The sequence below is a fragment of the Polypterus senegalus genome, chromosome 4 (genome assembly GCF_016835505.1).
Source record: "Polypterus senegalus isolate Bchr_013 chromosome 4, ASM1683550v1, whole genome shotgun sequence".
Lineage (NCBI taxonomy): Eukaryota > Metazoa > Chordata > Cladistia > Polypteriformes > Polypteridae > Polypterus > Polypterus senegalus.
This window is the reverse complement of record NC_053157.1, coordinates 111,049,792-111,077,779: the sequence shown is the minus strand read 5'-3', so window position 1 is coordinate 111,077,779 and position 27,988 is coordinate 111,049,792. Positions and strand designations below refer to the sequence as shown.

The window sequence follows — 27,988 nt, the reverse complement described above, 5'->3', positions numbered from 1 at the left end:
TCTGACACTACGGTTTTCACATAAAGATGCGCTGTAGCTCTGCCCATACTTGTGACTGCATTCTCGTACCAATGCTTGTGAACTGCAGTGCCTGCGTGCAGTTTTCGTGGCATTACACGTCTATTTCTTGAGCATAATCGTGTCGCTCAAACACAGGAACATACTGTAGAAACGGAACACACATGAAATGTGTGTGTTCCAAACAACGATCTATTATTTCCATACTAAAACTCCACTTCACTCCCAGATAATCAATCAAGGCGTGAGCTGGGAGAAGTTATGTGCACGTTCTAAGTCGGTGGGGGGATGGAATAGCCGGCTACTTGCAACTTTTCTTTATCAGCACATTTAGATTAACAAAAGACGCTGGTGGTGAGGTGAGATTGGTTTTAAGAAGTGATTTAAGGTGGGACAGATCTACGAGTTTTTTTGTAGGCTCTGGTAATTCTAGTGTTAAGAGTATAAATAGGAAAACAATATACTGTAGTACATAAATTGTCAGTCATGTGCTATGTTAAGATCACATACTGTAAATGTGGGCTTGATTATTTAAGTAATATTAAACTATAAAAAGTTTTGCTACTATGTTTGGGGTAAAACAAAAAAAGTGACGATGAACCACTCTTCTAGCAATGCTGGTTCAAAGTGGTTTCAAGATACTAAGAGGAAGCAAAGTTTGTATCAGTTTGGTGCAATTTACAGGACCACAAGTTTATACTTTTGGACCGTCCTTGCACACAATGTTTCAGTTTACTTCTCTGCTGAGCTGAAGAAAGATGTTTTTTTACACCATAGCATTCTCAACACAGTTCAAATCAAGAATATTAAAGACATATCACTAAATTTACTTGGCGTCAAAAATACCACAAACACAAAATTACATAAAAGCAATGACAGAGCTATACAGAAGATGCTTTGGAAAATACATTTTTATAATCTTCAAGAGTTAAGAAAAATATTATCAGCCCATTAGTGTCATACTTCTAACAAACACATGGTAGTAAAAGACAAAAAGCCCTACTTAATTATGAGTAAATTAAAAGTAAATTGGTAGAGGAAATAGACATACTTACAGCATGCTTAAGTGTGCACATTTCATATAGAACACAGCCCAATGCCCATATGTCACTAGGAATAAAGTTATAAAAAAAATAAAAGTTTAAAATAAAAAATGAAGTGTATATACTACAAAAAATAATAAAACGCCTATTCTGAGAACAAAAAATGATTGTTGAATAAAGTGGCATCACAGTGAAAAGTCATAGATGGAGATACCCATTTTTGTGCAGAAAGCAAACACTGCAAATGCACTGTCATTGAAATTGAAATCTATTAGTACACTGGTTTGCATAAAAGTCATATGTTTGAGTTATTACAGAAAATTGTGTGGGATCAACATAATACATTACAAAATACAAATTCAATAACCACAGTGAATGCAACTGTTTAAGTAAATGGAGACAGAAATAGGCAAAAAGAGTACATTAGGTAAGCTAATTTGTGTTTCTATTAATTTATCAAGCGTCTCAGAAGTAGTTTTAGAAAATGTACTAAAAGCCTAATTAGGATAAGAGTTTGTCCTGCCTCAGAGTAAGATATGAGAATTAGTTACGAAGCATCCTACTTTCAGTCCCAGCAAGTAGACAATGTTTGAGATGTATAATGTTATGATTGTTTGGATCTCTGAACTGCTAAATGGTGCTCATGATGACATTTTGTAGTTTCCATGGAAATCATGATAATACTTTGTATTTTTCTGATATTAAATTCTAAGGCATCACCACAAAGATAATCATATACTAAGTAACAGGAGAATAAGAACAGGGAAATCATAAGGTAGGATATTGCACTAAGCTGCACATAATTGTTGCCACTTTGGAAAGAACAATAAAATGGAAAGACCGAAACACACACACCGAATGTGTCAATCCCGATAACAGGCACATTTACTTAACAATGAATGATCCCCATTTGTACCATTAGAAAAACCACCATCTTTCATATTCGTGTGCTGTATGTGCCTCTCTCTGTAATTTCACCACTGAACATTAACCTGGGTCCACAGTCACATAGTAGCGTTCTGAAAACTAATTTTATTACCCCTTATTGGGCATCTCTTCTCTGTTCATTAAAGTTACATCCTCATTCATTTTTTTATACCCAACAAAAGAAAATTTGGATTTGACACTATCAGGTACAATATTTTTCCATTCCTCTCCAGTTTTCTATTAACAAAAACAAAAAAAAAACATTTTCTTTCTAAGGTAGCATCACAAGTCAAAATCCACTAGAGAGCTATCCATTAATCCTTCACTTACAATGGAAAGAAAAGTAAAATGAAACACAACAACACGGATGCAAATAAACAAATATATATTTCATACACTCTAAAACCCGTGTGTGTGTTTTATTTATTTATATATTTATATATATATATATATATATATATATATATATATATATATATATATATATATATATATATATATATATATATATATATATATATATATATATATATATATATATATTCTATACAACAGCTCGATAGTAGTTTGTTACAACCTATCCAGCCCAACTTATCTTCAGGGTAATATGCTGGCTACTAGAGTACAGTTTGAATCAATGATCACCTATGTTGATACTGTGATATTGCTTTCAGTTCACATTAACATGCTCTGCCACACTTGCAATAACCTTTATGTGTGTTGATTTGCATGAATGCAACTGGCTTTACCATAACCTCAAGTGGAGCCATGGGGAAATGTATGCATCTGTGTACTACCTCATGTGCTGTAAGGGTGTTCAAAATTTGGTACAAAATTAGAGAAATGGTTCTTGAGACTTAACCAAATGGGCCTTGCAAGGCATTTTTCCTGTTGCCAAAAAGCATAGGGTTACTAACTCTTTCATATCATCTGAAAGCAGATGACGTATCCACAGATTGTCCAAACACGTAACATAGAAGATTTGTTACGAATACAAAATTCCATCTCTGTCGGACCAAAATCTTTTTACGAGTTAATTGTTGTCCAGCATTTCCAAAATATTCAGCCATTCCCGGGATGCATGTGCCAGTCTCTGCCTGAATACTATCATCTGGAAGCTCTTAGTGAGTTAGGACAGCTTTTTGCAATATTGAAAAAATGCTTTTACTCCGTCTCCAAAAAGTAGGACCAAATTTGCATCACTCTGAGGATTCAGCCAACAAGCACCATTTTCCTATTCTGAGACACTTGACAAATACAAGAACTGTATTTTGAAACAATCTTGTTTATAATGGCACAAGAAACTTTTGACCAATTACATATCGGTTGGACTTGCATAAAATAATTTAATTGTACGTGGAACATGTGACAATGAAAAATATAAAGATAAACAAATACTGTAGCAGCAAATATAATAAAAGAGGCAAGGGGAGTGAGAAAAAGTGAGACAGACAAAAAGAGAGCACGGAACAGGAGAAGAAACAGCATCAGTTACAATTATGCATAGAGTGGTTGCATTTGATGTACAGTCTGTGAGAGAAACAAGGGAACTAAAATGAGTTCAGAAGGTGGGAAGCAGTGCAAGCTTAACACTAGAATTACCAGAGCCTACAAAAAAAACTCGTAGATCCTTTTATAAAAATACTATATCGTTATTTGGAACATATGCATTTCATGTGTGTTACATGTCTACAAAGATCAATGTCAGGGGTGCCCACACTTTTTCAGCTTGTGAGCTACTTTTAAAATGACCAGGTCAAAATGATCTACCTACATTAAAAATGAGATAGATATAGATATATATCTATCTATCTATCTATCGCTATATCTATCTAGAAATATTAGCTAATTTTTCAAAAACTTTACAGATTCATGGTTCTACAAGTTCAAGCTGTATTGTACAGTATTTGTATAAGGCTAATGACTTCACCCATGTTAGTGGTTTATAATCTGCACAACTGATGTCAATGAAAGCCTGATTAGTCTTTTGGATCTGTCCCATGCAAGGCTTACTTGATCTGTGTGTTCAGCCTAATAAAATGCAAATTATTTGTCAATTTTTAAACACATTTAATAAGTTAAAGTGGTAATAATACCTGGGGAATCAATCAACGTACACACTAGCATAATAATGTTAAAATTATTTAAGATTGTTGCAGAAAGAAACTCCAGTAAAATACCTTTTATTGTTATAAGGCTTATTTTCACAAATCTCAGGAGACAGATAATACGGTGTACCTATGCAGGTCCTTGCAAGTTCTACAGTGCTGAAAAAGAATTAAAAATTAATATGCACATCTTTACACACATTGCTCAAATATACCTTTAATAGTTTTTTGGAAGCTTATGTTATTTTGGTTTCACAATTATGATGTTATATGTTAGTTTGTAACAGGAAATTGCATCCTAATGTGAAGCTTTTATATACATTTTTGAAATACCATGCTTGTTCCTGAACCAATCCATACTCTGGATAGAATGGAAGCAGCCTTAAAAATTACTGAATATATCCATTTTAAACTGGGAAAGATTTCGATTTCAGAAAACAATCTTCCTGTGTTTCCAAGGTAGGTTTATTATAACAAATGAAAACTGGAATAACACATATTCTTTGCACTTATATTTTCCTGAGATAAGGATATGTTCCTTTTTACTTGTTTTACTTTGTTTACAGAGATAAGCATAAGTTTTCATGGAAATAATGAAGTAATTAAAACGGCATGAAACCAAGGATGTGCCTGAAGCTGGCCAGCAAAACACTGCATTCTTTTTACCAGTGTATGAGACCTTAGACCTGTCCAGGTTGCTACAGCAGCCACAACTTCTTAGAACCTGTGACTATCAACAACATGTGTTGTCCAGGCTTTCCAGTGTTGCTGAACTCACCAGTGCATCCCTTCACTTCAAGAATGTACCAGACGGTTGATTTGACCACCCCTGGCATTTCGGCTATATCCTGGATGGGTTTGTTTTCTTTTCTATGCATAACAGCCACCTGTTTTTACTTGCATGGACAGCTCTTTGGACCTTATATTGAGAGTTCACAGCGACAGCTTCCAAATGCAAATTCCACACTTGGAATCAACTCCAGATCTTCTACCTGCTTAACAGTTAATGAAATAATGAGGGACCTGCTCACACCTGGTTATGGAACACCTTGTCTGTTAATTGTCCAAACACTTTTGAGCCCCTAAAATGGGGAGCACTATGTATAAAAATGACAGTCATTCCTAAATGGCGCATAAAATATTTTTAATTTAAAAAACCCTTTAAATTAAAGCTGAGAGCCTATACTTCAATCATGTAAGTATTTCTTGACTTCAAATCTATTGTGGTGGCACACAGAGCCAAAATGATTAAAATTAAATATAAGTATTTGGACAGTGACAGAACTGTAGAGGAGTTGTTTAAATGCAGCACAATCATTTCTTCACTGAGATTTTATGTCCTGGGCTTGAATCTGAAACCCTATCATAGCTGATGTGGAGCTTGTGTAACCTCCAAACGTAATCATGGGGTTTCCTCAAACATTCTCAAAGACATGCAGATAGAGTGAATTGCAGATTTCAAACGAGTGGAAGTGAGGATATAAATGGACAGAAGTGTGTGTGTATGAGCAAGTATAAAATCTCTCTAAATTCTTCTTGGAAAAATCAGAAAGTGTACAAATTGCTCACCACAGAACAAGAGCAACTGCAGCACTGGCGAAACAAGCTACAGGAAACCACACCCTAGGCATAAAATGTAGCCATGAAGGGAGGCATGCAATGAGTTGAAGAGTACAGGCAGGCTTCTTTAAAAATGACATCTCATTAAAATATTTGCTTTCCAAAAAATGACTTGCACGTATTCTTTTATAATGTGTGCACTCTGAAGGCATTGATCTACATTAAAAACATTCTTGGGTTGACATACTGGATAACTCTGGTGGCCCATAAGCAAAATTTTAAACTGTAACAGGCCATTTTTTTTTATTAAAAAAAAAATGCTTTAATTAAGAACAATAGCCTATAGTAAATTAACTGTTTTTTCACAATCATGCAATAGATTAACTATATACTTCTATGTAGTTTATTAAAATAAAACTTGAAAGTTATTTCAGCTTTAAAAGAAGCAAATTCAGTTTAAACCGGTTATTTAGATTTTGTAGACAGTTTCTAAACAAGAAAGGAGACTATCAATGACAAAGCTACTTAGCAATGTGGCATTACATAGGGCCCTCTAGATACCATGCAAACGGGAGGAAACAGCAGATAGAGCCCACAACTGAATGCTGAAAGGCAGGACCACCTGCAGTTAGTAAACTCTGTGAGTGCCAAGCAAATTAATTATTTATCAGTATCCAAAAGAAAGTTGGGCAATACAGGTATTAAAGGAAGTCAAACAAACTATACTAGTTGATCATGCTATATGGAAACCACTACACAAAACTGACAAAAGAGAGGTCTGAAGCTGCCTTGCAGTCCTTGCCCTTTAAAGGCTGCACAAGACTATGGGGGTAGAGGCAGCATATGCATGAAAGTACTTTGACATTGAGGCTATAATTTTGTGGCATCTTTGACCCAAGATGCGACTTCAGGGTGGCACTTAGATTTGCGGTAATCTTACTGAGCATGTTTCTGAAGGGCAGCTGAAGCTGAGAGTTTAGGACTAAAACCAAAGAGGGAGAGAAAGGGCTAGAGAATTGAGAATTGTGTAGTACAGTACTTTGAATTTTTCTTTGTTACTTTGTTCATGCCTTAATAAAGTATAATTCGATGCATCTTATTTTGACTGACATTTAGTTTAATAGTGCTCTCCTCCAATTTACAATACTAGTTAAATTTTACACTACCAGTTGTCAGACACCCCCGTTCAAAATAGTAACACTTCTGCATGAATATAAATGGTGCTCTCAAATAATAAAAAAAAGTTGGAATCTATTTTGGACAGGCCCCATAAAACCTCAAAATATTCACTATGTAAAAATAAGACACAAAGGGAAAAAAACACTTTATATACTGGGGTGGCATGGTGGCAGTGCTGCTGAGGGTTCACATCCTGAGTCCTTCCCTGTGTGGATTTTGCATGTTCCCCCCATGCCTGTGTAAGTTTCCTCGGTGTGCTCCAGTTTTCTCCCATGGTCCAAAGACATGCAGGTTAGATGAATTGTTGATAATAAATAGACCCTAGTGTGTGCTTGGTATGTTTGTGTATGTGTGTGTGCGTTTGCCCTGAGACGGACTGGCACCCTTTCCAGGATTTGTTATGGTGGCTGGGATCGGTTCAGCATCTCCCACGACCCTATTCAGGACTAAGTGGGATTGAAAATGACTGACTGACATAAATAGAAATATTCAGACGCTTTGCTACTAAAGATGCTTCAGCTGAGTATTGCGCAATTACAGACTGGAATGTTCTTGAAAATGGCACAACAAGCTTTCCAGATGTACTGTAGATTTCAGAATTCTTCTGCCAATCTACTAAACAGATCCTCTGAAGCTCTATCAGGTTGAATGGCTGCCATCAGTGGACATTTATTTGCAGTTTTCTAAACAGATGTTCAAATGCATTCAAGTCTCGGCTCTAGCAAGTCAATTCAGGGACATTCCCAAAGTTGTCCCTAAGCTACTACTGTGCCATCTTTGCTTTGTGATTAGGGCGAATGTCTTGTTGAAAAGGTAAATCTTTAGCCTAGTTAAAAAGGTCCAGAATGCCCTGGAGCATGTTTGAAATAAATATACCTTTGTATTTTGCTCTGTTCTGCTTTTCCTCAACCCTCTCTGGACTCCCAGTCACTGCAGCAGAAGAACAACCCCACAGCATGATACTGCCACCACAATGCTTCATTGTTGTAATAGTGCTGCACAAGTGGTTAGCGGTGCCTGGTTTCCTCCAGACATTCTTTGCTTCATCAACTTATCTTTTCTCACAAAGGTTCTCCAGAGCACACCCAAAGTGACCACCGGGTTTTTAGTCACCTCTTTTACTATTGTCCTTTTCCCACAATTGCTCAGTTTGGCCAGGAACAAACATGGTTGTTCCAAACTTCTTCCATTTACAAATAATGGAGGTAACTGTATCCTCTTGGGAATCTTCAATGCTGACTGAATTTCTGTAGCCTTCCCTAGATCTATGCCTTGACACAATCCTGTCTCTAAGCTCTGTACTAATTCCTTTGATCTTTTGGACCCATTTTTGCTCTGATATATACCGTCTACTGTGAGGATTTATACAGACAGGTGTGTGCCTTTCCTAATCATTACCCATCAATTTAACTCGCCACAGTTGAACTCCACAAGGTATAGAAATATCTCATTAATGATCAACAAAATAAGATGCACCTGAACCAAATTGCAATTGTCATAGCAAAGGGTCTGAATACTTTTGTCAATGCAATATTTCAGTGTTTTTTTTTTGTTTTTTTTTTTAAATAACTTTGTATAAAATGCTCCTGCTTTTGCTTTGCCATTCTGGGGTTCTGCTTGAGGTGAGGAAAAAAGGAGTTTAAATGATATTAGTTCAAGGTAGCAACCAAGGTTATTATAGTTTTGCTTTTTTATATTAGTTTTTATTTCTCTATTTTTCTGACCTTACTTGGAAATTCAGTTTAGTTTTACTTCATCAAATATTTGTAGTATTAATTTGGTTTATATTTCACAAATACATTTCTATTTTATTTTTACATCTATTAGTTTCAGTTTTAGTAATTATGGTATGGTTAAAGAGCTACTATGGAGCTTACTTTTGTGTCACAATCAAACAGAACTGTACACTTAACAGGGTTGGATATAATATGGAAACTTACTGTACTACATGGTTTATTATCTGGTTTTGTTTTTGTCCGATAAAAACAAGCATAATCAAAACTTGAAACTGAATATGAACAATTTTATAATTTTTAAAACATTTTCTATGTCATTTGTGCTGAACAAATGTGCGCTATTAGTATTTTTCATCTTTTCCTTTTATTGCCAAGAATGGGCCAATTTGTAATGAAATTTAAGTAAAGTTTAAGGTTTGAGGGTTTTTTTTACTCTAAATGTCTATAGTACACAATATATACTGCTCCAAGACAATGAGCTTATAATGAATGCCTTCAATATTGTATTCAAAAATCTCAAATACTGGGCTTAGTTATTTTCTACCAGCCATAAATGATTCCATCTCAGGTACATAAAATTTATAGACAGAATTTTGCCATATATTTGTATGCCAGATATATGGGTGGGGAATTAACAAAATAGATTCCACTGTGTTCTGACAAGTATGATCATGAAAATCATGGAGGTTTAGGAAGAACAGGACTCTTAGGTATGAATCAGTGTTGAGATCCCACCTAGCAGTATTGAGGGAAACAAAGAAAAACAAGCATGTAGTGTCAAGGTTAGGGGCAGTGAGAGCCCACACATAAGAACAGTAAACCCTTAATGAGTAAGAGGTTGAACAGGCATAAACGACAGAAACAGCATCTGAGATTAGGAACAATACAGTGATTCCTCGCTATATCGCGCTTCGACTTTCACGGCTTCACTCTAACGCCGATTTTAAATGTAAGCATATCTAAATATATATGACGGATTTTTCGCTAGTTCACGGATTTCTGTGGACAATGGGTCTTTTAATTTATGGTACACGCTTCCTCAGTTGCTTTGCCCAGTTGATTTCCTACAAGGGACGCTATTGCAAGATGGGGAAGCTACCCAATCAGAGCACGTATTACATATTAAATAAAACTCCTCAATGTACGATATGCTTCCCATGCGGTGCTACGCATACTTGAAAACCCAAACAGCACGTATTGATTTTTGATTGTTTGCTTGTCTCTGTCTCTCTCTCTCTCCGATATTCTCTGCTCCTGACGGAGGGGGTGTGAGCAGAGGGGCTGTTCGCAAACTGGCCTAGAGGATACGGACGCTCCTCTAAAAAATGCTGAAAGATTACCTTCACATTGCTGCCTTCCTTGCAGCTGCAGTGTCCAGTGGTGCCTTACATACTTAAAAGCCCAAACAGCCCTATTGATTTTTGATTGTTTGCTTTTCTCGCTCTCTCTCTGACATTCTTTGCTCCTGACGCACATTCCTTTGAAGAGGAAGATATGTTTGCATTCTTTTAACTGTGAGACGGAACTGTCATCTCTGTCTTGTCATGGAGCACAGTATAAACTTTTGACTAAAAAGGTGTTATTTCATGTCTAGCGGGCTCTAATAATGTTAGGTCGTAAACAGGTTTTCTATGCTCTAACTGCGAAAATATTCGATTTATAAATAAATAAAGAATCCTACTATGCGGAAATTCATTTATCGCGGCAGAGTCTGGAACGGATTAACCACGATAAACGAGGGTTGACTGTATATACATTTTCTAAAACCACTTATCCAGAGCAGGATCGCCGGAAACCTGGAGCCTACCCTAGCAGGTTTGAAGGCAAGGCAGGGAAAATCCCTGGTATGCAATATGTATGACATGGTTGATGTTAAGATCAAAATATATAGATATTTCAAATATCTATTTTGAGAGAGATAAAAATGAAAAAAGGAAGGACAAAATATTTTAAAAAATAACTCTGCTACTGGATTATTTTCACAATATAAGGTATTTTGAGCTGTGAATGTAAACTAAAAAAAGATAAATTAATAAATATAGAATTAATACAAAAACACATTAAAAAGTTTACATTTTTCACCAGTTGGCAGACTCTTTCCCAACCTACCCGTAGTTCAGTAGAGACATTGCCAACTCAGGAATTTTACAACATTTGTATCGCTTTATGCTGATCTTGTATGTTGACCTTGTCAGTCTCTTGATCAGTGTCATTTTATTTTCAAAAAGGATTTCTCTTTGTGCGAAGTGGCAGGTGAATTATTCTCAACTAAATTCAGAAACATTAGAAATAAACTCAAACATTACTCACTTGGGATTTTTCTGTCCATACAGTAAAGGTTTTGCTGACTTGCACATTCTGATTTTAGGCATTTACATTTTGATATGCAAGAAGCCCAAAGAAATGTGGCAGCACATCATAGACGTCAGATTTATGTGTAGCCTGGAATTTGGCTTAGTGTGTGCTGCTGTTTAATGGTTGCTATGTACATACTGTATCTTTGTTTCAGCCAGAATTACAGCTAACATGCCATCATTTATGAACAGACTGAAATTCTGTTAGGGATTATCTGTATCTAATACTTCTGAGCCCTGCAGAACCAGTTAATGACAGGTCTGAAAGCTACTGAGCACATTCAAAGCAAAATCAACACCTTGCTATGCTTCACACATGAACCAGAATCAATCACACTGTCACTATCAGCTTCTGAAGAATTGTCATTGTTATAACACAGTAAATCACTTTCAATCTCACGTTTTACGCACCTGTATTCAGCATGCTCTGTCTACGCAAATGCTGTGTGAACACCCGCCAAAACAGAATTCACCTGCTACCATGCCACCCAGTATATAAAGCGTGTTTTTCCTTTGTGTCTTATTTTTACTTAGTGAAGATTTTGAGGTTTTATGGGCCTTGTCCAAAATAGATTCCAGCTTTTTTTATTATTTGAAAGCACCATTTATACTCATGCACAAGTGTTACTATTTTGAATGGGGATGTCTGGCAACTGCTAGCGTAAAAGTTACAAGGGTTAAAGACTAACAGCAAGAATAATTTATTTAAAATCCAAAACTAAAAATATTTTTAGTAAATTATTTTATTTCAGTTAGTCTTTCCGGCTACTTTAAATTTTGTTTAGTTTTAGTCTTTCATTTGGTTTAATCAATTATTTTATTTCCGTTTACTTTTTTTTTTTTTATTAATGACTTTTTTTATTAATAGTTTCAGTTTTAAATTTTAGTTTTAGTTAGCTATAATAATTTTGTTTAATATGTTCTATCAGCTTTTTCCATAATGTTCCATAATTTCCACCAGAAACATCATGAGTCAAGTTTCCTGGAAAATCAATTAAATTAGAGTTGTGTACGGATAGGCAAAATGACATTAGGCTGAACGTGTAAGATGCATTAAAACTGAATCCATGTGCCATTTGGGAACTGTATTGCTAAATAAAAATAGTGGATACAAATGTTTTGAAATTTAATTGCCAAGAGTATATCTTGTCTCATCTCCTGTTTGACTGCCATACGCAGGATATCAAGAAAATATATAGTGTGGGGACCTTAGAGTTGCAGAAGAGTAGTTCAAAACAGAATGCAAAGTGGTTAAGACAAGAATTGGCACTGAAGTCAATGGCACTTTCCTAGAAATGAATGACACAATCTGTTCATGTGAAGAGGTGGAAGCTATCACAAACAGAAGACTTTAAGTATCTTAGACTCTTCTTCACAAATAAGATAAGGGGTGGGGGATGAAGAAATGAACAAACAAAGTATATCACCACATTGTTTTTATAAACTCTAAAGAAAAGGACTCATTTTTTGATTGAAAGGTGAGCAGTGAATAATAAAGAAAATGACCAAGATTGCAGTTTTAATTTAAAGTAAAATACAGTATGACAGTGGAAATAAAACCTGAACACTGACCTGAATGAATGTGAATAATTACATTTTTCAGCTATAGAATGGCTGAAATGTACATCTGTACTTGTTTATTCCAAGATCAGTATGATTAATGCCAATAATGAAATATGAATTATATCAATAAGTATTTTTAGAAGAAGTAAATCAATTTATTATGTAGCATGCTTTTAGAGTTACTACCTGTAGGAAAGACTGATACAAGTGTAGAGAGAAAAAAAAGCATGGGGGAAAAAAAAAAAAAAAAAAAAATGGTTATGGTAGTCTGAGCAAAGATTTAGAAATACTCAACAAAAAATGAATGCGAGAGAGTGAATATGCTAGCTACTTCCATAACAAATGCAACAGAGAAAGGAAAAATATAATGTCCTGACAAAAACACAAAGCCAAAAGGATTGTCCATACAGTACAGGGCATCTCATAAATGTTAGTAGTACTATGCAACTTGTTTGCTGCATTGCTGCACATTGCTCAGTCCAACTTTGTATGCTTGTGCTCATTTTTTTTTTTTTTAAACAGTTTATTTTGATACTATTAAGAAAGTCTGAGGGTTGTCTTTTTACAAAATACATATTTGTGAAACTATCCTAATTTTGATTGTTACCACCTAGGGAATTTACTGAAACCTTTATGCACTACCAGCACAGCAAATCCTAGGTGAGTAGCTGGTGCTGTCCATCTATAGCCAGGACATGCTGCTATCAATAGTACCTGCTACCAGTAATATTCCATGTTCTGGTATTAACCGAGACAAATTAAAAGCTCTGGTGCCCGAAAAGAAGGAAACGGAGCTGGACTTTTGAGTCTGACCGAGATAGAGACGTTTTATATCACCATTTCTAAGGATGAACAACATACAGTTATTAGGAGTGTAATGAAAGCTGGTTAATGTGCTTTATATAGTTTTAAAATTCTGACTCAGACACAGATACTGACACAGATTAACTTGTGTATGAATGGCAAGGCAGGAACTCAGGTTCTCATAAGCAAAAGATGATGTAATATTACTGTGAAAAAGTGTACCTACACTCCAAATACTGAACTACTCACTTTTGGACTTGTGTATACATCTGCAGGATCAATTTAATCAGATATTTGTTACAGTAGTTTATATACTGCCATACACTGATTTGGGAGCTGCAGCTAAGCTAATCAAAAACATCTGGAAACCAAATCAATCACCTGACTCATTCAAACTCATGATGGGTGATTTTAACTTATGTAAACTGGAAACAGGATTGCCATGCTACCATCAGTATATGAATACTTATCAGGACAACATATTGGACAAGTGTTATGGAAATATCTCTGGTACTTGGATATCCCAATGCACAGCAGCCCTGGATATATCTAACCACATAGCTATTCACTTACAAGCAGAAAATGGAAAAAAAAAAAAGGAATATAGAAAACACACATTTGGAACAATGACAGTAAAGAAAAAGATCCAGAAATGCTTCTCCTGTACTGAATGGGATATGCAGACATCCTCACAGACAGTAATTGATGCCAATTATATGGTCATTACTATATGAAACCCTGTTAATCATTAAGGAGAAAACTGTTGCCTTGGATTCTTAAATATACTGTATAAAGTAAATGTGCTAAACCAGACATCAAGATTATTAGTACTATTACAAGCAGCTTTCTACACTTTTTTAATTGTTTTATGACTGATCCCCGGGTTGTGGTAACAGCTAATCATTATGCCAGTGTCCAAGGTGCTCACTTCCATTCCAATCAAATGCTTTAAATATCTGGTGAAAAATATTAATAGAACAAAGAAAGTCTTTTTAAGAGAATCACTAATACACTTGTGTAGAAAAAGCTCTGCTGGTTATTTTAGATCATATCTACTTTTTTTTTTGGTTAAGTCTAGGTCTTATGTCAAAGAACTATTTCTAGATTGTTTTTTCCTTCAACATTTAATATCATCTGGTTGTATACAAGGATTGAGAAATGAAACAGTATGAATTTAAATCCATATATGGCATTATGTATTCAATACATTCTTTTAAATTTGGTCACAGATAGTCAAGTATATAATAAGTTTGAAAGGTCATTCTTATATAAGTGTCACGGTGGCGCAGAGGTAGCGGGTCCTCCCTGTGTGGAGTTTGCATGTTCTCCCCGTGTCTGCGTGGGTTTCCTTTGGGCGCACGGGTTTCCTCCCATCGTTCAAAGACTGTGTGCTACATGTGTGGTTGTGTGTGTGTGTGCGTGCGCACCCTGCCCGGGGTTTGTTCCTGCCCTGCGCCCTGTGTTGGATGGAATTGGCTCCAGCAGACCCCCCATGACCCTGTGTTAGGATATAGCAGGTTGGGTAATGGATGTAAAGTCATTCTTATGAGTGACTTGAGACAAAAACATTAACCAATTTAATTTAATAATTTCCACTGATAGGAGACGCATTATCTGGGAAAAAGGAAACCTATTTCTTCAACCAAATGTACTGTTCAGTAAACTGGTTCAGTAAGAACTGCCTTTTTATTTAAACTCTTAACCCACTCACTGCTTTAATGGATTGAATAAAATAAATAAATAAATAAATAAAAACACACACACACACACACTCTAAATGCAATCAGCTCTTATTTCTCCTCCATAAATCCAGTCTATTTAAGGTGGACAGAGATGTTCTGTTACCCTTTTATCACAGTGTGATCCAGTCTGTTATTACTTTTGGCTTTACTGCCTGGTGTAGTAGTTTGACAAATCAAAATTCAGAAAAAGCTCCAGCAGGCTGCTAAATATACAGCCAAAATTATTGGGGCTAATGTGGATGATTTGTGAAGTTTGTGTCAGAAGGCAGTTTTTTTAAGCAACCGGAAACCATCTCAACTGATAACAGATACCCATTTCATACAGAAGTAAAAGTTAGGGAGGATGGAAACTTTAATGACTCACAAAAACGACTCTAGAAATTCCTTTCTTCCCATTGCTATGACTTTTTACTAAAGAATATCAAAAGTAATACAATAGGGGGTTCCATGTGTATTGTGGAGTCTCTAGGTAAAAGTCTAGTGTAAAATCACTGGAAGCAGTTTACAAAATACAGCTTTTCAAATCATATGTAGATTTCAGAACTCTTCTGTTGTCTCTATGCTTTTCAATTTTTTTGCTATTTTTGATGCAACTGAGAATGCAAATTTCACTCATTACCTTTTCTTTATCAGGAGACAAACTGCACAATATTCTTAAGTTTGAGAATAGCATTGTTAACTGCTTGAGACACAAAAGTATAAATCTTGTTTTAAAATCAATTTATGTATAATCTGCTTTAGTATGTAGCTTGACATCAGTATCATAATCATATGGAAGAGAGGACTTTATGTCACATTTATTATTTTGAATAATACAGCAATAAAGGTACCATTTTTAATGATTCACTAGTTCAAGCCTTTAAGTGGAAAAGGTACATTTACTAAGTAATAAAACTAACAAAACTATGCTGTGGTCTCTGTAAAACAAGGAAACTAATACTTACCTATTTAGAACTCTTGCAATTCCAAAGTCTCCTAATTGTATTGTTCCATCTTTGGTCAAAAAGATATTCTAGATTTAAAATTGTAGTCAAAGAAAAACAATGTTTTACTGAAACACAGAATTAGGAGGAATTATGTTCAATGTTCAAGTGTTTAGCAGAACATCACATTATGGGAAAGTAAAAAAAAAAAAAAAAAAACTGGTATCTGTTTTATATGTTATTCATGCTTTTCAAAAGTAGGGCACAAAAAACACAGAAATGCCAAACACTTTAACAAAGTGCAGAATTCTACATGGTCCTGCCCTCACTCTCCACCGCCTTCCCTCAAAAAAAAAAAAAAAAAAATTTTTTAGGTTTTGTGATTTCTAAAAATAGATAGATAGATGGCACACTACATGCAGGGAACTGGCAAGTACTGAATATCCCAGAAGTACTGGATGCAAGGTGGACAACAGTCCTGGACATGGCACTCCCACTCAATAAGTTCTACTAAACCAATTTAGAGTTGCCAGATAAATGGGTTAAAAAAACAAAACAAAAACAAAAAAAAAAATCCAAGAAACCCACACAGACAGTTCCTTTGTAAAAACACATTTTTAAACTAAATATGATGAAATATAGAACTGAGCCTTCAACCTTTTACAATGCAAGGCTCACAAAAGCATTCTGTAAAATATGTTGAGACTAGCAACACAAATGCATACAGAAGGTATACATACATTTGACTTGAATATTTTCGCACAAGGTACCTTTACAACACAATGGAACCCCAAAAATAAGAATAAAATACCATTTTAAAAAATGTAAAGAATTTTGTTTATTGTCTATTGAACACTCTCTTCCCTTCCGATTTCATACACACCACCCATAAAACAAAAAATACATTCAAGTACACTCTTCACTGTGCTGAAAGAACAGTGAAGCAACACTTCTCTTTCCCGTAAATTGACTAAAAGAAACAGATAAATAGATGTCTACTCAATATCTCCCAAAATCTAAAATTTGGGAGAATAAAACACTTCGGGACCTTTAGTGTTTAAAAAGGAGCTTAAAATTATTTTATAAATAAGAATTAAGTAAGACACAAATGTATAAAACATTTTAACTTTCCAGAGTACTAGCAATCTTATTCTCTAAATACTCAACGGCAGTGATTATCAAAGCCACAGCATTTTTGTTCTTCAATAAAATACAGCTTGATTGTTTGCTTGAAGATAATCAGGTTATGTGGAATAGGTGCCTGCATTCTGATAGCACTTTTTTTTGCTTTTGTAATCTGTATTCTCTCACAAAAGAAATAGGATACCATTTATACAGAAAACTTCTCAATGGTCTTTAGATTTAACAAAATATTCATCAGATTTATAACTAAACTTTCCTCATATAGTATAAAAGAGTCATAAATGTGACTGAAAAACTTTAAATTGTGAGAGTTGGCATGTTCTAGGTGTGCACTGTGACCAACTCTGTCCAGTCCACAAATAATTCTGACCTTGCACCCACTGCAGAATAGGCTTTAGTTCTCTATGGCTGGATAAAGCAGGTGTACAAAGTGGATGGGAGGATGTAACTGATGGAGAGAAAAAAAAAATGTTGGGAGGTTTCTAATAAATTCTGGAACTTCAAACTATGCAAGGAAATGCTTAATTAAAATCTAATCGGATTATGTGCTTTCACAATTAAGATATACTTTTCTCTATGAGAACTATTGGTTTATCAACTGGGAATATATTATAATATGCTCATAAATGGAATGGGGAAAAATGTTAAACATTTTTAAACTTTATTCAGAGCATGTAACTTATGGAAATGCTTTCCTAATGTATATTTGAAGGCTATACAGGGAACAAATGCAAAATTTTGTAAAAATGGAATACATCTTATAAATATGTGAGCTCCAAAGCGATTTTGCAGTTTATGTAATAAAAATATTTTTTGTCAACCACCCACTGCTGCAGAGGATAAAAAAATAAATATTTAATACAATCCTCAACTGTCTGCCTTCACACATGTATTTAATAGGCTCCTAACACATCATGGAACTGTAAAACCATTTTCATAAGATTCTTTATTTGTAGAAGTAATGCTCAATACTGCATTGATACATTTAATGATAAACGCATTAGATTTATGGACATTTTTATCAGAACTTGTCTTAACCATCAAAGAATACTGTACATTTCTGCAATGTTCTGATTCTGGTCATATACAGTCATTTCAAGCTACACTTGTACTGGTCTTGAAATTTCCAAATAAAAATCACCAATTTTATTCCAGGACTGTTACTATAATCACACCTATTAAAAAGTAACAGGTATCTTTAGAGTTAAATTCTGACTTACTGTCCAATGGCCAGGGAGGACAGAAAAAACAAAAACAAACAAACAAAAAAAAAACACACCAGACAGCTGGAGAAAAAAAAAAAAAATCTGCAGGTGTTCCAGACCACGACACCGCCCAGTCCCCTCTGGGCATTCTACCTAACATAAGTAAAATAGTCCTCTTTGCATTTAGGGTTCTCACGGACGGATTTGATGATGATTACTAGCTGTGAATTGTGGGAGACAGAGCATTCCAATGTTCAGATTACTTTTGATGTGCAATCACTGGATATGCCCACATTTTGATCAAACTTTGCAATGCATGGTCCATGGTCTTTAAGAAAGACTTAGGAACAATTTTAATTCAGTATCTTTTAGTAGTTTCCAAATTAGCTATTACAGACTTTCATTTTTTAAAGAGTTCTTATTTATCCAAAATCAGTCCCTGAGCATATGCTTTCCCCCATCCCCCTTTGATTTCTAAAAAGTTTTTCACAAATTAGCAGTGGTAGATCTCTGTTTTAGAAAATTTGCACCAGTACATTTCATAAATTTTGGACAGGACTGATATCTTTTGAAAGGGTAGGCTAATGGATTAACTGAACCATTCAGGACACTTTCCAGCCTTCCAGTGGCAAGGAACAATACCCCGAAAAGGCCCTTTTGTAGAGTGTGACTTGAGCTAAGAAAAGACAACACATGCCATTATCTTGCTTTCACCACCCTACCCAATACCAAACAGTATGGATTCATAGTTTCACCATAACCTGCCAATGTAAATCAGCAGGAAAAGGGATTCTTCAGATTAGCCGTTTGTATCCTTGCAACTGTACATTCCTAATTGTACTAAACAGAGTTTAAGTGTGATATCACTCTTAATCTGACTGACTGCATTCTCTGTTATTTTATATAAGTCATATCAGCATGTCAGTGTTTAATACTTAACTGAAGTTTAAAAAAAAATAAAAAAATTAAATTATACATATGAGGGATGAGACATAAAATAACCGAACTGCGCTTGGGGCTTTCCTGGAACATCGTCTGGAGGTCAGCCGGACATGAATCAGAACTATATATATATATATATATATATATATATATACCCTCTTACACACCCTCTCAAACCACCAACCGACTTAGGTATTTCCTGTGAATATCCAAGAAAGTATCTGCACAAGAAATCGCTACATGAGTTGCCGTGATAATGTCAGGTGAAAAAAATAAATAAATAATCGAACAGCGAATCAACATCCAATTTTTTGCGAATTTTCTCTTTTTCTGTAAAGCAGTTTTTGACTGACAAAAACATTCCTATCCTCAGTCATCCTCCCTATTTGCTCGATTTAGCTCCTTATGATTTTTACTTGTTCGAGAAAATCAAAAGTGACCTGAAGGGAACACATTTTTCTTCAATGGATGAAGTGATGACAAAAAACGGCAAGCCTGTTGAAGAGCCTCAAGCAAGTAGTCTTCCAGCAGTTTCAATCGATGGAAGATACGTATGGAGTGGTGTAGAGATCGGGAGGGGGAGTATATAGAAGGTGACAATGTTTAGAATGCTGTAATTCATCAATAAGTATATATTTACTTTTTTACCAATACAGTTATTTTTGTGTCTCACCTCCAGATTTCTTATTTTTTTGCATGTTTGTCCCACTTAAATGTTTCAGATCATGAAACAAATTTAAATATTAGACAAAAAAATAAAACCAAGCAAACACAAAATGCAGTTAAGTGATGATTTTATTCATTAAAGAAAAAAACCAAAACAAAACACACTATCCAAACCTACAAGGCCCTATGTCAAAAAGTAACTGCCCCCTAAACCAAATAACTGGTTGTGCCACCCTTAGCAACAACAACTGCAATCAAGTGTTTGCAATAACTAGCAATGAGACTTTCACATCGCTGTGGAGGAATTCTGGCCTACTCTTCTTTGCAGAATTGTTTCAATTCAGCCACTTTGGAGGGTTTCCAAACATAAACCGCTTTGTTTAAGGTCATGCCACAGCATCTCAATTGGATTCAAGTCCAGACTTTGACTAGGCCACTCCAAAACTTTCATTTTGTTTTTAAGCCATTCAGAGGTGGACTTGCTAGTGTGTTTTGGATCATTGTCCTGCTGCAGAACCCAAGTGCGCTTCAGCTTGCGGTCACGAACTGATGGCCGGGCATTCTCTTTCAGGATTTTTTGGTATAGAGCAGATTTCATGGTTCCATCAATCACAGGAAATCATCCAGGTCCCTAAAGCAGCCCCAAACCATCACACTACCACCACCATGTTCAATTGTTGGTAAGATGTTCTTTTTCTGAAATGCTCTGTTACTTTTATACCAGATGTAACGGGATGCACACCTTCCAAAAAGTTCAACTTTTGTTTCATCAGTCCACAGATTAGAATATTTTTCCAAAAGTCTTGGGATCACTAAAGATGTTTTTTGGCAAAAGTGAGACAAGCCTTTATGTTCTTTTTGGTCAGTGGTGGTTTTCACCTTGGAACTCTACCATGCATGCCATTTTTGCCCAGTCTCTTTCTTATGGTTGAGTCATGAATACTGACCTTAACTGAGGCAAGTGAGGCATGCAATTCTTTAGTCACCTCTTGGATGAGTTGTCACTGCACTCTTGGGGTAATTTTTGTAGGCAAGCCACTACTGGGAAGGTTAACCACTGTTCCATGTTTTGTCCATTTGTGGATAATGGCTCTCACCGTGGTTCACTGGAGTCCCAAAGCTTTACAAATGGCTTTGTAACCTTTTCCAGACTGATAGATGTCAATTACTTTGTTTCTAATTTGTTCCTGAATTTCTTTAAGATCGTGGTATGAGGTCTTCCTTTTTGGGATCTTTTGGCCTATTTCACTTTATCTGACAGGTTCTATTTAAGCTATCCCTTGATTCAACAGGTCTGGCAGTAATCAGGCCTGGGTGTGGCTAGTGAAATTGAACTTGGCATTCCAAAAAAATGTGATTAACCACAGTTACTTCATGATTTAACAAGGGGGGCCATTAGCTTTTCACATAGGGTCATGTAGGTTTGGATAGTTTTTTTTTTCCTTAACAAAATCATAACTTAAAAACTACATTCTACGTTTACTTGGGTTATCTTTGTCTAATATTTAAATTTGTTTGATGATCTGAAACATTTAAGTGTGACAAACATGCAAAAAAAATAAGAAATCAGGAAGGGGCAAATACTTTTTCACAACACTGCATATATAGCACACATACACATACACACACAATCATTTGTTGACCACTGACAGGCAAAAATACGTTTATCATTCAGGACACTATAAAAAGGTGCATAAGTATAGACGAGTATGTAGTTTCAAAAGACACATGCCTACGCACCTGTGATTTTATGTCCCTGTGAAGAATCTTCCTATCATGAACATGCTTCAATGCCAAGCAGATCTGTACAAACCAATCTAAAATCTGTGATCGTACAAAAAAACGAAAAAAAAAAAAAAAAATTATTTGCATACTGGAAAATACATATAAGAGATCAAAATGGAAGGTACATCTGGAAAACATTTCTACTGTACCTATAGTTCAGCATAAATTGTATTAATTATAACATAATGAACACATTAATAATGCTCTACTGCCAAAGGTGTTTGGGGCCTCATCAGGACACAGAAAATAAAACTTAGTTGAAAACCGTTATTCTAAAGTAAAAAATGTGAAATTAACAATTTATTTCAATAAACAATGAATAAACAATATCTGGAAAGATTTTAGACAATACAGTGATCTGTGTAAATGTAGGACGACAGAAAATGCAAGGAAAGAAATGTTGAACACAGAACAAAACAAACCATTTTCATGTTATAGTAATAATGACAAAATGTTGACTTGATGTGTATAATGTGTGAAGACTGTCCAAATTCACTAAAGGTCTAACAAACCAAGTGTGCTTTTATTCAAGAATATTATTGAAGAAAAATTATACAATTTACATGTTGCTGTCAATGGGTAAAAACTGAAGGCCAAATATCAAATCGATACATATCAGACATGTCCACTTGACTGGTGCAGCGGTAAGAACTGTGGTCTCATAATAAAGACGTTGCAAATTCGATCCTGGGTCCTCTCTGCATTTACTGTTTTGAGTAGTGAGCTGCTATTATTATTACTATTATATAGTAAAAACATACATTTGATTTGCGTATGTAACAGCCTACATTTATACAGATTGTTGTAGACACGGAATACACATGAAATGTATGTATTCCAAATAACGATATATTATTTACCCAATATAACTCTAGACACCTTACTCCCAGCTTAAGGGACTTCAGCTGGGAGAATTTTGCATCTGAATTCAGCTGCCTCAGTGGGTGATGAGATAGCACGCTGCTTACTGCTTGTGCTGACATAAAGGTGCCAATGAGGAGGTGCAAGGGAATTTAAGGTGAACAGGCATTACGCATGTTTTCAGAGGGTTCAGGGATTCCAGTGTTAAAGTATGCCTTCCGGTGGCAAAAGACCACAGAGCCTACATTTGCAATGTCCAGTGACCAACATATGGCTAATTTGACATAAATCCAAATTGAGCCACAGGGTGGTGCATGACCATGTATATGTTTATACAAACTGACTGTGGGAAATGAAAAAAAAAAAAAAAACCAAAACAAAACTCTTTGTTTAAGAAACTGTTAAGGACATTTTGATATATCAATATCAATATCCTCTTCCCCCATAAAAATTAAATACCTCAAAATCAAATTCTTTTTTGATTTGATCAAATCTTGACCACCATATAGAAAAACAATTAGTGGACATGTGTTTTCAGCTATTGACTAATGCTGCACTCAGAATTGTTTTAAGCAAATGAAGGACAAAGTAAAAGTTAGGCCACGCAAATAGGAGCAATAGCCAACACAGTGGACAGACAACTGAAAAAGGGTCCCAAACAATGGGAAATAAAAAAAAAAAAAAGTGTTAATTTGTTTGTGTTGTTTGAAATATAGTTTGTTGTTTGAAAGAATAAGTTTAACAAAAGTGAGGGAGGGAGACAGAAGTGGTGACCTTGGATCCAAGACAACATAGACCAACAGCTTAAGTTTAAACTTAACAGGTCCCACAACAGCTACTCAATTGTAATGCACATTCACATCTATGGTCATTTAAAGGGGAATCCCCACCCCACACTCTGAAATAGTTTACATTTACATGTATGTCTGCTTACTTTGAATGATCCACTTCACAAAATTTTTACATATACGAGGTGAGACACAAAAATAACTGGACTGGACTGGACTTGTGGCTTTCCTGGAAAACCGTCTGGAGGTCAGCCAGATGTGAATCATAGAACTATATCCCCTCCTGCATGTCCTCTCAAACCGCCGACCGGCTAGGTATATCCTGTGAATAACCCAGTCAGTATTCGCACAACAATCGTTACACGAGATGCCACGATAAAAAAAACGAATAGCAAATCAATATCAAATTTCTCGCAAATTTTCCCTATTTCCGTAAAGCGGTTTTTGACTGACAAAAACATTCCTGTCAACTATCATCCTCCCTATTTGCCCGATTTACCTCACTGTGATTTTTATTTGTTCCTGAAAATCAAAAGTGACCTGAAGGGAACATATTTTTCTTCAATGGATGATGTGAAGACAAAAAAATGGCAAGCCTGTTGAAAAGCCTCAAGCAAGAAGACTTCCAGCACTGTCTCAATCAATGGAAGATACGTATGGAGCGGTGTGTAGAGATCGGGAGGGGAGTATAAAGAAGGCGACAATGTTTAGAATGCTGTAATTCATCAATTTTTTTTTTTTTTTTTACACCAATCCGGTTACTTCTGTGTCTCACCTTGTACATTTGCATCTGCAGACTTTAAAGGGGGTGCTTGGATCTTTAAAGAAGTAATTTTCTTCCAATTCAAGCACTATAGAAAATAACCCAAAAAGTTATAACTTTCAGTTCATTGCATGGAAATATGCAGCCTGTAAACGTCAATGCTGCTTGTAAAAAGTGAAAAGCAAGACACCTTGTTAGCACTTTGTCTGCCTATGGCTAGAGCAAAAAAAAATTCAAGCTAGAACATTCATACAAATGAGGAAAAACACAAAAATATATACTTCAGCAATTGATGTCACCAAGTGAAAATAGTAAACATTTAGTAATGATAATATACTCAACCTTCACATTATTCCTACTGATTACCCAATTCAGAAGAATACACTTCCTTGTAAAATTGTGCTTTGCAATGACAATCAACAAAAGCAAATTGATCTAAAGCCAGAATGTTTTATCCATGTGTAATTGTACATGGCATGTTCAAGAGTAAGCAGCTGCAGTGACGTAATATTACTACTTATTTGGCTGACACCTTGTGATGGTGCGGGTCTGGTTACATGCTCCCTTCTCTCATTTGGGAGCCCCTTGAACTAAACACCGTCAATAGCCATGACTGGGATGAGCAAGGCAAATGAGGATACCATATGAAGCAAAGGGAAGGTGCAAAAGAGTTCAATGCTTTTACTAAAAACAAATCAACAAAAAGGTGTTCAAAAAGAAAATGCAGTGCTGAAAATTCATAAATAAATAATCCATAAAACAAGGTGTTAAGTGGAGGTTAAAATAACCCCAATAAATAAATCAATCCATTAAAATGAGGTAGAAAATCACCCACTGGGAGAAAACAGTTCTTTTTAAAATGTCTGCCACATTTCTCTTTTAACTGGCAGATCCTCTGCTTATCCCATATGGGCCTAACAGTCACCCTAACACAGCACATGCAGCGGACCTTCCTTTGGGTCCAGTTGCCTACTGTCACATGGCTACAGAAAGGCTTCCTCAAGGGATCAAGACTTGGGTCCTCAAAGGCCAGGGCACTCATGCTTGGGCTCTCCTCCCAAGCCTCCTCGACCCCCACTGACTTCCCAGTCTTAAACAGCAAGTCGCTCCTTTAATGAAAAATCGCTCTGGCTGCCTAGGTTGCTCAGCCAGAGCAATCACTCCTTCAGCCCCTGGCGTCAGCATCTCATTCCACTAAAAGGGCTCTCAATTCCCAGCTGTCTGCCTTCTCTCCTCGGCTTATTTGCAGCAGCTCCTTCTACCTCCTGCCCTCTCTTCTTCTTTCTTTCTCCATTTAACCTGTCTTTTCTCGATTCATGATTCTCGTTTGTCCTCCTTACATTTGCACTTCCCCTTTTAAAATGGAGATGTGTCACAGCTGTCGATTAACAGCTCTCGGCAACAATTAGGGTCACAGAAGATTCTACACCTGTGTACTTAGTGTAGGGCTGTCCGCTCCCACCTCACGCCCGGGAACTGCTCTCGCCTAGCTACCACCTACTACCAAGCCATGAGTACAGCAATTATGTATTTAAGAAGATGCTGATCAGCCGCGGACCTCACTTTACCACACAACGTTATGTAAGGCAACTTACAACATGCGAGATGCAATTGGTTAATTTTTTTTTTGTTTGTTTTTCCCAGTTGGAGTACAGGCAGGTGAAGGGACTTGCTCAGAGTCACAGTGTCATTAGCGGAATTTGAACCCACAACCTCAGTTATTTATGTCCTAGATAAAAGCATTAACCACTACACCAAACTGCCTGCCAATATTATTAATCATTATTAATGTTTTAAAAAAACACTTCAATTATATTCAACTTCTGACACAGCTAGCTTAGCAAAAGTTTATAACTTTAATGCTTTTTTTTTTTTTTAACCAGAATTTACATTACTCTTTTTAAAATGATCAATTAATTTAATGGTAAAATACAGAGACAAAAAGATATTGCACAGATAAGTATGAGGAGAAAGTTTTGGAAGGAGCCATCCAGCAATAGGATAGCTAGCCAATCATACTGTATATGTGTAATAGCACATGGTCTGGAATCCCATGTATTTTTGACATAAATAAAGGCTCATTTGAGGAACCAGGGAACAAAGTCAGCAACGGTGATACAGTATGTGTGTGAGAGAGAAGCCATTTAATCTGCTAATCCAGAGAACGTAACTAGTGTATCAGTCTGACTGCTGAATCTAAAAGCCACCCAGAACATCTGTTTAAGACTTTGATAAATAGTAATGCTCTAAGACTATAAGACCAGTCTTTGCTATCCGTTTGTTTTATGCTAACTTTCTTCTGCTGGTATTATTCTACTATAATAAATACGACATTGTTTTTAAATGTACTTTGTCTGTACACCTAAAGCAACTGAAGTAATAATGCCACTACAGGGCACCTGATATAGAGGCAATCATCGCTGTTCATTCCTACAAGGTTATCAGGCTGAGGGAAGCACCTAAATAGTAGAACAGTGCAGTAGAAATATAAATATTGTTTATATGCCACTTACCAACCAACCAACAAAGGGACTATTAGCCTTGATGTGTCCATGTTATTTTTGTTGAGCTAAGTAGCATTAAGGACTAGGTTTTATCCAACACCCATATTTTGTTAATGTCAAAAAAGTGAGCTCCTATGTAGATTAAGAAGTGACTGACAGTGTAGGCATCCCTTATACATACTTGTGTGAATAAGATCTGTGTGTTAAGATTAAAACAGAAAACTTGGCGAGTTCAACACATCCTAACAATGATATAAAGATGCAAAACAAATTTACCTGATCTTCTGAGAATAAAACTCCTTTTTGGTTGTTGATCCTTTTGTAAAGATCTCCTCCCTCACAATAATCCATGACTATGTACAGACAGCCACTTTCTGTTGAGAGAAAATAGTATTTTCAGTACACTATTTTAGGATACTGTAATAAGGAAAAGTACAGTGCTCAAAAAAATTGGGGGAACACTTAAAATCACATGTACTGTATTATTCATCGAGAACAAAATGATGTAACAATGGTTAAGGGAAATCATGGATGTATGCACTCCCAACAATACTTGGGTATGCTCCCGATGAGACGGGGGATGGTGTCCTAGAGGGCTGTGAGCACAGGTCCAACTGCCCACCATGCCACCCTTATGGACTCTTGTTTCTGACAGTTTGGTCAGAATCATGCACACCAGTATCCAGCCAGAGGATAGGACTCTGGCAGTGTTCCTCCTCGCACAAAGGAGCAGATACTGGCCCTGTCCAGCTCTCCTCATGTAATGGCCCCTTTCCTGGAAACTCCTCCATGGTCTTGAGACTGTGCTGAGAGACACAGCAAACCTTTTTGCATGTATGGATGTGCCATCCTGGAGATGCTGGATTACTTGTGCAATCTATCTGAATCAGCTGCAGGTACCGACTCATGCTACCAGTAGTGACAAGGGCACTAGCAAAACGCAAAACTAGAGAAGAATCAGTAAGGAAGGATAAGGAAAGAGCAATTGTCTGTGGATCACCACTGGAGTCAGAGACTATTCCCTTTTTGGAGGATATCTTGCTATTGACTCAACAGTGCACCTGTTGTCACTTTCATTTGCACCAAAGAAGGTGAAGTTGATTCACAATCGCTTATGCTTCCTAACTGGATAAATTGATATCCCTGAAGCTTAATTGACTTGGTGTTACACTGTGATGATTAAGTGTTGCCTTAAGTTTTATGAGCAGTATAGTTTATCTATAAAGTATTCGGTCAATATTCCATCTGTTGCAAACAGACAATGCAGATTAAAAAAAAATACTACTTCATGGTCCATAAAAAAAAAAAATTAAACTGGTAAACCAAAATGTAAAGATGGATTAAAATTAGCACTTTAGTAAAACATATAGCACC

At 36.0% G+C, this 27,988-nt stretch overlaps 1 protein-coding gene across 5 annotated transcripts in view; it reads right to left on the bottom strand.

Annotated features, from left to right (window-relative positions):
• Positions 1 to 27,988, bottom strand: part of nek1 (NIMA-related kinase 1) — a 225,527-nt gene that overhangs the window by 179,841 nt on the left and 17,698 nt on the right. For all 5 annotated transcript variants that reach the window (XM_039751159.1, XM_039751160.1, XM_039751162.1 and 2 more), the window contains exons 4-8: positions 26,891 to 26,988; positions 21,654 to 21,737; positions 15,979 to 16,046; positions 4,169 to 4,255; positions 1,074 to 1,128 (exon numbers count right to left, since the gene is read on the bottom strand). In XM_039751159.1, the coding sequence (XP_039607093.1) occupies positions 1,074 to 1,128; positions 4,169 to 4,255; positions 15,979 to 16,046; positions 21,654 to 21,737; positions 26,891 to 26,988 (392 nt within the window). The remainder of the gene's footprint in view (positions 1 to 1,073; positions 1,129 to 4,168; positions 4,256 to 15,978; positions 16,047 to 21,653; positions 21,738 to 26,890; positions 26,989 to 27,988) is intronic.